The following is a 15000-nucleotide window of genomic DNA, read 5'->3' as shown; positions in this document are numbered from 1 at the left end:
CATTCTCATTTTTATATATATATATATATATATATATATATATATATATATATATATATATAACGTGAGAGAGCTAGGGTTTGGGGGGTCAACCCACTAAGGGATAGTATCTATCCAGTATACTGCTGGGAGGGTACCCAGTTATTGCTACACTAAGTGCAATCAATGGGAGCAGGTAAAAGTGGAGGTTTTACCCCAAATTTGTATAACAATTAGAAAATGGAGGATAATATGCTGAACCCAACTACTTGCAGACAATGTATCCCATAAGGAATTAGAGGATGAACAGAAGTTTAATCTTACAGCTGTTTCGGCCTAGTTTTAGCAAGCCCCATTCTATCCGAATATTTCTTGCCGGAGTGATTATCGGATGACATTTTGAAATGGGGTTACATGCCCGAACCGCTAGGCCTCTTCAGAGATTCACAAAGGGTTTCATACAAATGTAGAGCAAAAGGTAAAAACAGAGGTGTGGTAGAGAACAGAAGAAAAACAACAGCAAAAATAAAATAGAAATAAAAATAAAAAATAGAATTAAAATCAAAATCAAAATAAAAATAAGGGTACAGCAGGAAAAAAAAGATAATAAAGAATACATAAATGAAAAATGAAGGTATAGCATGTGGGACATGCAAAAATATAAAAAAGATATATGTCAAAAACCCCTTAAAAATACCAGGCACACATAGAGCCTACAATCATTATAAATAGGTAGCTATAGACACTACAATGCATATATATATGTGTGGGTTCGTGTGCACAACCTTACTCGGATGTCCCCTTACTCCCATGTGTTCATATACAAGTTTTTATAAACAAACATTCCACCACATACGTTGTTTCTGGCATCAGCGCTATTAGCCGTATCTAGAAAGCTGTAAGTGTTTTTTAGAAAGGAAGTTTTGTTGAGTGTGTGTGTGTCATTTCTATACATATTGGAAGGTTCTATGTAGAAGTTCATTTTATACAAGTTATTAATGTTCTAGTAGCAATTAATATTCTAGTAGCAATAACAGTGATGATGACGATGATGGTGACAACAACAACAACAGCAACAACAACAACAACAACAATAATATGCCAAACTTTCAAACTTAGCGGTGTAGGATATCCTGTTGCTTCTTCCAACGGCTCTACCATATATATATATATATATATATATATATATATATATATATATATATATATATATATATATATATATATATATATATATATATATATGTATGTATGTATGTGTGTGTGTGTGTGTGTGTGTGTGTGTGTGTGTCTGTTTGTCCAACCAGTATCGCTTGATAACCGATGCTGGTGTGTTTGCGTCTCCGTAACTTAGCAGTTCGGCAAAATAGACCGGTAGAATAAATACTAGGCTTACAAAGAATAAGCTTTGGGGTTGATTTGGTCGACTATAAAGGTTGTGCTCCAGCTTGGCCGCAGTCAAATGACTGAAACAAGTAAAAGAGTAAAGAGTATATATATCGAAATGTGGAGTGGATAAAACAGCTGACATTTGATGAAGGGTCATTCTTTATGTTACTTGTCTTGTTTTTCCATTTGTTTCTTTCGTTGTTCGCAAAAACGTTCGTACTTCATGTTTTTGTATTTCATGTTTACGTTTTATGAAGTCCTGTACCCATATATGCATATATATATATATATATATATATATATATATATATATATATATATATATATATGTAAGTATGTACATATATATATGTATGTATGTATGTATATATGTATGTATTCGAAATGCTTAGTTTAGAATAGGGGCAGCTGATGAAGGAAATATTCTCTATGTGGCCTGTTTGTTTTCTGTGCTCTGTTTCTGTTCTGTTTCTCATTTTGTCCATGTTTTTTTGTGACGCCCTGTACCCAGATATGCATCTATATATACATGTAGATGTAGGTATGTACATACATGTACGTATATATACATATACTCACATATTATTTGTATTATTACACACACACACACACACACACACACACACACACACACACATATATATATACATACATACATACATACATACATACAATTAAACCGTTAGAGAAAGAGAGTAAGGGAAGGGGTACAGAGTGAAAGTAGAAACCTGTATGTCTCTTTGAAAAGGACCCATCAACCAGCTTTTCATCAATATGTACTTAAAAAGCAAAAATGAAGACTCGGATGTTGGGGGGCTCGAACTAAAAACCAGTCATCCGGTTTAGCACCACCCTAATCTCACACTGACTTAGTGCATAAAAGAGTGCACCCTATGCACGAACCAAGAGGGCGGACTCGTCATAGTCACTTGACATGCTAGATGTAGCAGTCAATTTACTACTTCCTAGTAAAATCTATTTGCCAACGTAAAGTGGCAGTCCTGCGTAGGACCATGTTACTACTATTTAACCCCAGGAAAGCGTCTTTTCCAGCTGGTTATCGACACACGATCTGTGTCTGAAATATATTGTGTAAGTGTGTGTGAGTGTGTGTGTGTGTGTGTGTGTGTGTGTGTACGTGTGTGTGTGTGTGCATGTGCGCGCGCGCGCATAATGTCTTATATAAATCTATATCTGTAACAATTAGCGCTAGGTTTCTGTTTACTTTCGCTAAAGGAGAAGGAAATTTCAATTAATTAACAAACTGTTGCATGCGTCACTTAGTACAGCAGCCCTTGACTATATTTATATGAAAGAATATGGATGTGTGTGCGTGTGTGTGTGTGCCTGTCTGTTGGCGCGTGTGTATATATGTATTTATATGTATGTACATATGCATGTATGCATGTATATATATGTGCGTATCTGTGTGTACATGTTCGTATGTATGTAATGATATATCAATATTATATTACATGTTTATGTATACATTAATTATAAATGGCTAAATCTATATGTCATATGGAGGGGTTTGCCGCAGCTGACACGTGATATTATTGTTAGTTAATAGATATTCAGTTTTCTATAATAGCATTTTTTAAGATACGGTGGGTACGGATGTAATGTATGTCATAAATCTATATCATATACCTGTGCTAAACTGGGGAGTAGGCAGAAACATTAGCGCGTCGGGCAAAATGCTTAGCGGCAATTCTTCTGACTCTTTACGATCCGAGTTTACATGCTACCAAGTTCAACTTTGTTTTCGATCCTTTCAGAGTTGACAGAACATAACATAACATGTACCAGTGGAGTACTAGGGTCAATGTAATCGATTTCCAACTCCACTCAAAATTGCTAGCCTCGGCCAAAATTAGAAAGAATCATATAGCTAGCTGCGAATTCTTATATCGTACAACGGCAAGAAGAAGTGTAGATTAATAACACGACAGAACTTATTTTTAGACGGAAAACATATAAACTCTCATACATATTGATTAGTTAATAAATGAGTAAGAAAATAACAATAGTTACGTAATCGCTTTCATTAGCATTCTGCCATTTCAGCTCTAAGAATCTGTGCCCCCAGAACTGGATGCCAGTGCATTATCTTATGGCTTCGTAAGAGAATTTAACGAATTTATAAGATGTCGCACTGGCTCTGAACTCGGCATACACAGTCGTTTTTTTTAACGAACGCGATTACGTAACTCTTATTGTTTTCTCATTCGTTCCTTAATATTACGTTCAATACTTATGTCCGGAGGGGAGGTCATTAGTGAAATCACATCACCTCACCGTCGAAGCTTAGTAATGAATTCTAACGGGTGCTATTAATCTTCTGTGCCCCACCATAAAAGAATATATATATATATATATATATATAGATAGATAGATAGATAGATAGATAAAACTTATTTCGAAGAGGGTGTGTGGCGTTCAATCCCATAATGATATAATATATATATATATATATATATATATATATATATATATATATATATATATATATGCATATGTGGGCACAGGATATCATGAAACGTGTACAACAAAAAAATATGAAGTACGAATAGAGGGAATATGAACTATTTTTTCGAACAACAGAAGACACGAATGGAAAACAAGACAAACAACATTAAGAACGTCTCTTCATCAGTTGTTGGCTGTTTTTCTATTCTCGTATTTTGAGCATTTAACAACAATATACGTTTTCGATAAAACAGTTGACCCCGTAAAGCAAATTACATAAAATTTGGGAATTTTGCGGAGGGTCAAAATCGGTAACACAAGCAGGACAATGAAAACAAACAGTAAGGGCTGCTAAGCTTAAACGAGGCTGTGGTGGCGATCACGTAAATCAAGCTTGGATAGGAGACAGACAAGAACACGTCTTCTTTGTTCCAGCTACAATGGAGAGAAAGAAAGAAACACAAGTTAGGGGAAGAAAGAAAGATGGCCGATGGTTATGTGGGAGCCAAGTGAGCAAGGGAGTAGGAGTGAGGGAGAGAGAGTGACAGAGTAATAGGATAGAGTAGTGGGAGACGAGAAGGTATTTAATTTGCTTTGGAGGAGTAACTGTTTTATCGAAAGCGTATATTGTTGTCGAATGCTCGAAATACAAGAGAAGAAAAGCAGCTAACAACTAATGAAGGGTCGTTCTTTATGTTGTTTGTCTTGTTTTCCATTTGTATCATTGGTTGTTCGAAAAAATATTTCATATTCCATGTACTCGTACTTCGTATTTTTTTGTTGTACACGTTTCATGATGTCCTGTGCCCACATATGCATATATATATACGTATAGATCTATGTACATATACGTTTATATATATATATATATATATATATATATATATATATATATATATATATATATATATATATATATATATAAACAATATATGAGTATATGCATATATATGTACATGTATGTATATACGTTCATCCACATGTACATATAGATACATAACTGGGTACATGACGTGGCAAAAGAACAAGGACAAAAATGGTAAACAAGGTGCGACAAACAAGCAGGCCACATAGAAACATCCCTTTCATCAGCTGCCACCATTAAAACTCCGGCGTTTCGAAGAATTAAGGCAGTACGCATCGTTAAAATGGTTCTGCCCACGAACACAAATTAAATTGTTTTCGTGGAGGGTAGTGGCGGACGGAAAACAAGACAGGAAAACGAAACGGTGAAATAAACAAACAAAAAGGCTGTACAGCCAGACGTGAAGTGTGTATGTCTCGAACGCTGTGAAGCACGTACAGGAGGGGCAAAGAAGTACGTGCGAGCTTGGTGATTCCAAGAACGAAAAGAAATAGCAGCCGCACACACGTGACCAAGGCTGTATGCTGCTTTCTTGTATACGAACAAAGCCATTGCTAGAAAGACCCATTGAAATGAGTCAATGTTGATGCAATGTGAGGCCCTTGTATGACTCCTGAGCCCGGCAGAAGTTTTGCACATTCTATTACATAATGCACAGCTCTGATGGCTGGTAGAAGGAACAGGTGCCACAGTATGAACTCTTTTGGCATGCCTTTTCAATCCTCCAGCTGAGAGGCATACCTTTCCACATGTTGCGCATGTTCTACTGTGAACGATGATCATATCACAATTTATGAACACACACACACACACACACACACACACACACACACACATACACATGAACATATATATATATATATATATATATATATATATATATATATATATATATATATATATATATATATATGTATATATATATAATATTAGATCCCTACACATTCCTATTTCAACCATCCATCTGCTTCTTCAATGCTTTAGTGCGCCTCCATGTTTCAGCCCTGTATAGAAGAACATACTCTACTGTTGCTAGAAACAACCACACACACATGCGCAGATAAGGATACACACCATAGAAAGATAGAATGGACTAAACAGAACAGGAAGAGACACATGGAATGGAGAGTCGCTGAAGAGGCCACAGGACGTGTGACGAAGGATTCCTAGACAAAGGACATAAAGTAAGAACAATAATAAATACGTTACGAAGTGAGGAAGGCTCTTTTTTGTTGTCGATGTGACTGAAATCGTATCAAGTGAAGCTCAAAACACACCCTAGCATCATTAATAAAGAAAGACAAATTAGAAACCGTACACCCTGAAAGGCGATGTGTGTGTAGGTGCGTTGTTTAGTGGAGAGGTGTTGGGCGCTTGCTCGTAAGGTAATGGGCTACGATTCTTGAACCAGCCGGTGGGTTGCGTCTTTTTGTGATGCACTGACTTTGCTCCAGTTCACTAAGCAGAAAAATTAGTACCAGTTAAGTGCTGGTGCAATCCTCTTTTCCTCCAGCTGTCATTTGTATGTATGAATGTATATATACACACGCATATGTGCTTATCTATCTATCTATCTATCTATCTATCTATCTATCTATCTATCTATCTATCTACCTACCTTATCTTTCTTTCTCTCTCTTTCTCTCTCTCTCTCTCTCTCTCTCTCTCTCTCTCTATATATATATATATATATATATACACACACGCACACGCACACACACATTTAAATATGAGTTAAAAGTAGCTTGAGGAATATAAACATCGAACACACATACATAAGGTACGTGTTGTGTGTTTGTGTGTGTGAGGACGCAGGTATGACCCGTTGAATAAGAAGTTCATTTCGCAATGATGAAGTCCTGTGTTCGTACCTACCTTTTGTTATCTTGGGAAATTGTTTTTTTATCATCATCTCAGATCGGTTCAAACTTTGGCATTGAAATAGAGTAGATGGAAAATGTGTGGAAGTGTATCCAGTAGATTGCACTCGTAATTCAATTTTATAAAAGAATGACCGGAACTTCTATTCATCATAATTCTGTGTAATCAGGAAATGTTTGTATCTAGAGAACAACAACAGCAGCAACAACAAAAATAACCTTATTAATAAAAAAAAAATCACACCAATACCAATCACAAAGACACACATAACCACAAAAGTCTACACCAATCACTACAAGCACAACAACATATCACCATGTACCACTATAATAAGAATTACACCACCACCACCACCACCACCACAACCGACGACTACAACAACAAGTTGCAGCCCCTGAATTATGAACTTTTTTCAAACGTTTGATTGACGCCGATTTCTTCTCTCCTTACTTGTCCCACTCTTCAAAGCAGGAAGGTTAGTGAGGGCACAGCCCGCCTTTTTAGGGTTGTCAGAATCATACCGTAGATTCATTTCCTCTCCCATCCCCACTGCTCTCTTTCTCTCTTTTTCTTTCTATGCATTTATTTGTGCGTGTGTGGAGAGAGAGAGAGAGAGAGAGAGAGAGAGAGAGAGAGAGAGAGAGAGAGAGAGAGAGAGAGAGAGAAAACGTGTTTCATACATACATACACACACAAACATATACTATTACATACTTACACTCCGTCATAAATATATATATGCATATATGTAAAATTATTCTTACAAATTACATATACATACATGAAGTGTTCGGATACACACATACCTTTTTATACACATTTAGGCCAATACATTAACACGCACCCACACGTGTGCCCACACAACCACTTCGCTTCCTTCTCCTCTTTCTTCCTCTCACTTCACCTCTCTCTTTCGCACACATACATAGTATCATACGTTGATACAGATAATAAAATGCACGCACACACACACACACACACACACTCTCTCTCTCTCTCTCTCTCTATCACACACACACACACACACACTTGCATACACAGACGTAAGAAAGAAACGAAGAAACGTGTGTATGGGAGATAGGTATGGATGAGGGTCAATGTGGGGTGGTAGGACGAATGGGAAAGTTTGTTATACGGTTTGTAATATAATGTGGGGACGTGACATCGCCAAATTCCTAGAGTTTTATGTATACATCCCATCCAGGCAGTTCACCAGCAACTACGCATTTACTTATTGGATAAACAACGAGAAGAACGTATAATGCAAACAATATTACTATACTGCATGCAAACCGATATCAATATATACACTAACACAAATGCAGTTAAATTATCCACGACTTCTTTAAGTTTAACGTAACATTTTGTTAACGAAATTCCAGTGATAGAGCTTTCTTTATGAAAACCAGTAGAAACTTTAGGAAGAAGTCTAATAAATAATAATAATTATTATTATTATTATCATAGTCGGGTTCTGGCCAGGAATAATAATAATAATAATAATAATAATAATAATAATAATAATAATGATGATGATGATGATGATGATAGAGCACTGCTCTATCCAAAGAACGAAAACACCACAACATATACATATAAAATCTGGAAGAAAAATAACCTAGATAAGGAAAACCAATACATATAGCCACAAAACACGAAGAAAATAAAACTGTTTTCAGTCTTTAAGGAAGCTGGCAAATACAAACAAGAAGTCATAGTTGACACAGAAAGGCTATATGTACAACGTATCGAAGGTCGTAGACCTTATACAGCTAGAAAACTATTACAAAACAAGCACCACAGGACAAGAGAAATACCTACTTCAGAAGAAAGGATACAAATCGCCACAAAACACGAACAGAATAAAACTGTTTTCAGTCTTGAGGGAAGCTGGCAAACACAATGAAGAAAAAGAAGAAATCCAAACTAAAACTGGAACAGTAACTACTGGGTTAAACAAAACACAAAAAATAGGCAAAGCAAAGACTGAAGGATTTTTAATTACAGCACAAGACCAAAGCTACCTCACCAGAAATTATCAAACACATAAAAACGAAAAATAAATAACAAGTAACTGCAGAATATGTGGAGATGGACAAGAAACCATTAATATCGTCTCTGGCTGCCCAGTACTGGCTAAGAAGGAATATATTCGCAGACAAGACAGAGTTGGGACCTACATACACTGGAAGCTATGCCAACACTATGGAATAACAACAGAAAAAAGATGGTATAGGCACACGCCAGAAAAGGTCACAGAAAATGAGAAAACAACAACACTATGGAATATGACAATACACACAGATAGAGAACAACAACAATAATAATAATAATAATAATAATAATAATAATAATAATAATAATAATAATAATAATAATAAGCAGTTCTGAAGTCTGAGCTGAATGCTTATAATAAGGTGTTAGCCATAAATTCCTTAGCAGTCCCAGTTGTTCTTTATAGCTCCAATGTGCTTAACTGGAATACCAGTGAAATAGTCAGAATTGATAGAAAAATCCGCAAGCTACTGACTTGTAATAAGATGCACCATCCAAAGGCAGACGTGGATCGTCTTTACCTCCCCAGAGCTCAGGGAGGTCGAGGCTTGATCCAGCTTGAACTTACGTACAAAATCACCACAATCGGACTGGCCAAATACCTTGAAACAACCAACGATTGGATGCTGAAACTTGTTGAAAAACATGAAAGACCGAAAAGACTTCACTCTATTCTGAAAGAGAGCAAAAAATTCGCTACCGAACTCTTAGATACCCACCAGCTTGATCAGATTGAAGGAAATGCACCATCTGCTGCTGCAAAGAAAATAAAATTAATTGCAAAGACAAAAGCACATGAAAAATTAGCTAGCAGATGGGAACAGAAACCTCTGCATGGCAAGTATGTGGCTCGTAGCAAACAAGCTGATGTCGACCAGAAACGCACGCATCAGTGGTTACGAAGTTCAAGGCTAAAAGCAGAGAGTGAAGGTTTCATATTGGCTGCTCAAGATCAAAGCTTATTAACCCGGAACTACCAAGCCAATGTGATAAAAAATGGAGCTGACCCAAAATGCCGATTTTGTAACGATGCGATTGAAACTATAGACCACCTAATCTCAGGGTGTAGAGTGTTAGCACCTGTAGAATATAAAGCAAGACATGACAGAGTTGGCCAGTATTTACACTGGACAATATGTCAGCATTATAAAATCAAAACCGCTGACAAATGGTATAAACACCATCCTGAAGCTGTGACTGAGGGAGAAAATGTATCGATTCTCTGGGACTTCCCCGTACATACCGACAAGACTATAAAAGCTAATAAACCGGATATTATCATAAAAGATCAGACAAAGAAGACGTGTTTATTAATTGACATGAGTATTCCCTGTGATCATAATATAGCGGCGAAAGAATTTGACAAGATCAGTAAATATAAAGACTTGCTAATAGAAATTGAAAAAATGTGGCACCTCAAGGCGACTACCATACCAGTGATTGTAGGATATCTAGGAATGATAAAAAAAGGTACTGAAACCTATTTGAAAATGATACCAGGCTTACCATCTCTACAGGAGGTGCAAAAAATCGTGCTAACTGGAACGACTCATGTACTAAGAAGAGCATTATCGCTGTGAAAACAACATCCATTCATGATTTTTTTTTTTTTTCTTAAATACATGTTTTACCTATGAATTTGCGTGTGTAAATTGGGAATGCATACAACGTTTCTCTGCCTTAGGTGTACGGAAAACACTCGGCGAGAAATGGGAAAAAATTTGAAGAAAGAAGAAAAAAACAAACATAGTAATAATAATAATAATAATAATAGTCAAGACGAGAAAATAGTCAAACGGAGAAAAAAGACAAGAAAAACAACGCGAGGACGTGGTACATGCAAAGTATTAGTAAAACGCTCAGAGAAGGAAAGGAAGGGTGCATACATGTGTGTGTGTGTGTCCGTTTGTCTGTGTGTTGTATGCGTATATCCACACATACACGTATATATATATATATATATATATATATATATATACAAACGCATCTATATGCATATATGTATGCATGTCTGCGTGTATGTATATAGATAGACAGACAGATAGATAGATAGATAGATAGATAGATAGATAGATAGATAGATAGATAGATAGATATGTTTGTATGCGTGGATGTGCCTCTGTGTGTTTGCATATGTCTGACTTTGTCTTTACGTTGATATCGCTTTAAAAAATCTGTCTGCCATATAACTAGTGGCTCGACACGTAAAGAGTGATAACCACTACAAGGATAATTGCGCCAATATGATCAATTAAAACCCTTCAAGGCGGTGTCCCAGTATGGCCACTTTATATATTTTGCTCATTAACCAGCAATTTACTAGCTATATCCTGTTCCCGGATCGGAAGAGCGCATCTGTCTATATGAAATGTAATTGTACAATTCAAAGGTTTAAAAAACCGTCATATCCAATGTATGTGTACATGTGTTATTGCTTACGCAGTTATGAGATCTCGCTTTATGTTATTCTGTTTGGGAGAATTGGAAATGTGTATTCAATGTGCGCCCATGTGTTTCTAAAAGAAGGAAGTATTGTGTACAGGAACATGGCCGGTTGTTGTTTTGGTGGTGTTGGCAATGATGATGATAATGATGATAGTGTTTTTGGTGAGGTGGAAACAGTGATGTTGATGGTGGTGTTTTTGGCTGCATTATTGTTGTCATTTTTTCGCAGTTTAAATGATTAGATTAATATATAGTTGTGTTTGTTGTAGTCGTGGTTTTGTGAGTCTAACGAAGACAAAGGCACGACAAAGAAATTTACTTCAATCTCCGCCCCTCACACAATGTCTTGAACTCCAATTTTTATGGTTAACCCTTTCCCACTGAAAACTGAAAAGAGATCACGGAACACTCCTTTGGCGATCGATGGCAGCATTTAGCTACCAGTTCTAAACTGCTATCATCCTCTGCGCATCTTCCCAAACCTGCACCCTTCTATTCTCACCGTTCCTCTGTGTGTGTGTGTGTGTGTGTGTGTGTGTGTGTGAATGTGTATGTGTGTTCCATCATATACCATCATATTTCCCCTTCTTAACCTCATTCTCCGACGCTAACTTCAACGACAATGATGACGATGACATGAATTCTCCATCCATCTGTTTTCAGATTTTTCTTTTTCTGTCTGTCTGGTTGATCAAATGGTGTCCAGATTTTGTCACCGCCTTAACACTTTACTTCCTCCCCTAAAATTTTTCTTCTGTCATTTCTTTCGTATCTTCTAATTCCTTCTCCTCCATCTCATCATCATTACTATTACCATCATCATCATTGTCATTTTCGTCGTTCTTTCATTCTTCTTCAGTATCCACTACTAATACTACTACTACTACTACTACTACTACTACTACTACTACTACTACCACCACCACCACCACCACCACCACCACCACAACCACTACTACTACTACTACTACTACTACTACTACTACTACCACCACCACCACCACCACCACCACCACCACCACCACCACAACCACTACTACTACTACTACTACTACTACTACTACTACTACTACTACTACTACTACTACTACTACTACTATTACTACTACCCATTATCACTCATTTGTTTTTGCATATTTTGTAACTTACATCATTTAACTTTTCTTCCCATTCTCCTACCTCATCCCCTTTTCTTCTGTTCCTGCTTTATAGGTTTTCGTATTCGTAAATAATAATTATTTGAATTGTACTGCCCCTTAATCTAATATACAGGTTTCTCTTTTGTTGGCTTTTTAGATGGTAAAATAGGTAGAGCGATCAATAAGACATTGCGTTATGCAGTTACGCCCCACCTAATGAGCAGAATATTAATGCTACGGCTGTCAATCTTACCAGTCGTTATAAGAGTGTCAATAAAATAGACGACGAGTCAAACAACTTGCTACGTCCTTCTTTCCTTCCTCCCAAGTTTCTGGTAATTCAACCATGTTAGAAACAATTTAGGGCGATAGATTGACTGAATCGTTAGATCGTCGAACAAAATGCTTCGCAGTATTTCATTGTGCTATTCTACGTTCTGAGTTCAAATACTGTTAAGGTTAACCTTACCTTTCATTCAGCTGTAGTTGCAAATGTAAAATACCAGAGAAGTATTGGGGGTCGATTGCATAATTTATTTCAGACTTTGCGTGTCTGTTCTGTTCCTTTTTCATTTACTTGTTTCAGTCATTAAGCTGTGGCCATTCTGGGGCATCGCCTGAAGAATTTTAAGCTGAAAGTATCGACCTCAGTACTTATTATTTTTTTTAAAGCCTGATACATATTCTATCGGTTTCTTTCGCCGAACCGCTAGTGTTACGGGGACGCAAACACACCAGCACTAGTTGTCAAGCAGTGGACGTGGAGCAAACACAGACACAAAGACACACACACATATAAACACACACACACACACACACACACACACACACACACACACACACACACACACATATATATAGAAAAGCCTTCTTTCAGTTTCCGTCTTCCAAATACACTGATAAGACAAATCCATTCGGGCCGAGGCTATATTAGAAAAACACTTGCCCTAAGTTCCATGCAGTAGGACATCCCTAGAAACAATTACTTTTATTATTATATAGGGAAAATCCGGCTCTTTACGTTCTGAGTTCAAATTCCGCCCAAGTCGACATAGTCTTTTATCATATCGGAGTCGATAAAATAAGTACCGATTGAGAACTGGCTTTCTAGGTAATCACTAGCCCCCTACCGCAAAAATTTCAGGCCTTGTTAATTAGTGGTTCCCGAAAGTAAGGTCATGAGTTCAATTCCCCGCGACGCGTTGTGTCCTTGAGCAAGACACTTTACTTCACGTTGCTCCAGTCCACTCAACTGGCAAAAATGAGTAGTACCTGTATTTCAAAGGGCCAGTCTTGTCCCATTCTGTGTCATGCTGAATCTCCCTGAGAACTACGTTAAGGGTACACGTGTCTGTGGAGAGCTCAGTCACTTGCACGTTAACTTCACGAGCAAGCTATTCCGTTGATCGTATCAGCTGGGACCCTCGTCGTCGTAACCGACAGAATGCCAGCTACAACTCCAAATAATATTTAACTTTATCACAAAACTAACTCAATAACATTCTTTCTTCTTTCTTTCCTTCTGTCTCACTTTTTATTTCTGTTTCTCTTCTTCACAGGTGAGAAGCCACACAAGTGCTTGGTTTGCGGCAAAGCTTTCAGTCAGTCGTCCAACTTAATTACTCACAGTCGGAAACACACGGGTTACAAACCGTTTTCCTGTGAACGGTGTGGACGATCGTTCCAGCGTAAGGTAGATCTACGACGTCATATTGACACTAACCATCACCTACACTGAGATAACTTATTGAAACTTTCAAATTGAGTGAATATCTTGTGGCTGTGGTAGCGTGTCATTCAGATATACAAAAACACATACGCTCAAATTTATATACATACATGCATACACACACACACACACACACACACACACACACACACACACACACACACACACACACACATACATATATGCATACATACATGCATACATACATGCATACATATATAAATATGTGCTTGTGTATGTATGTATGTATGTATGTATGCATGTATGTATACACACCTACATACGTGCATACATGCACATATATATTCGTAGATACATACATACGCTCACACATACACATAATCAACAATCATCATTCAATGAAGTAATTGATTAATATTTACGAATAAATCAAACAAAACTTTACAGACCAAACAGTAATCCAGAAGCAAAACAGTTACCAAAAATACCAAACAACCTACAGACGAAGGAACCGAACCCAGTCGTTAAACTGGATTATTAGCGACATTGGAACAAGACGCTTGATTTTCTTGCTAGCCACTTCTACTGGCAACATCAACCTGTATATTTTTCCTATCAAAATTTTTTAAGTGTTCAAATCTCAGTATGTTAGAATCACATACCGCAAGAGTCCCAGTTGGTACGAATTCTATATCTTGTGTTGCCTAAAACGTTGTAAGAATCACAATGCTCTGTGAAACAATATCGGATTGTTAGAGACACATTAGATATGAAATCCAAATTCTCTGAGTTCCAATTCACAGAGCTAAAGCCTGAATCTGTCAAGAACTTCACAGTTTCAGAACAAATACCTCACATACTTTTATAATGATCCATTTTATGAACCTCGACCAGCTAGAAATAATAATCTTATCCCCCTCACGAACCGCAGTCTACTGTCTTAATCAAAAACATAGTCCTTATATACAAAATGGCAAGGTGGTCACGGCTGTAACGCCTTTGATCGAAGTCTGCTTCATCCAAAATAATTTGGCGCTGGTTAAAAAAAAACATACTTTTAGGAAGTATTTCGCTAAAGGTGAAAACTT

The 15000-nt window shown here is 37.0% G+C and overlaps 1 protein-coding gene across 1 annotated transcript in view; it reads left to right on the top strand.

Moving 5' to 3' along the window:
• Positions 1-15000, top strand: part of LOC106881895 (uncharacterized) — a 113924-nt gene that overhangs the window by 98683 nt on the left and 241 nt on the right. The window contains exon 4 of the mRNA XM_052966272.2: positions 13782-15000. This exon is cut by the window's right edge and continues 241 nt beyond it. Within this exon, the coding sequence (XP_052822232.1) occupies positions 13782-13960 (179 nt within the window). The 3' untranslated portion in view covers positions 13961-15000. The remainder of the gene's footprint in view (positions 1-13781) is intronic.

Source organism: Octopus bimaculoides, chromosome 3, assembly GCF_046866305.1.
Source record: "Octopus bimaculoides isolate indiv1 chromosome 3, ASM4686630v1, whole genome shotgun sequence".
Lineage (NCBI taxonomy): Eukaryota > Metazoa > Mollusca > Cephalopoda > Octopoda > Octopodidae > Octopus > Octopus bimaculoides.
The sequence above is the reverse complement of the archived record's forward strand: the minus strand, read 5'-3'. Positions and strand labels throughout refer to the sequence as shown.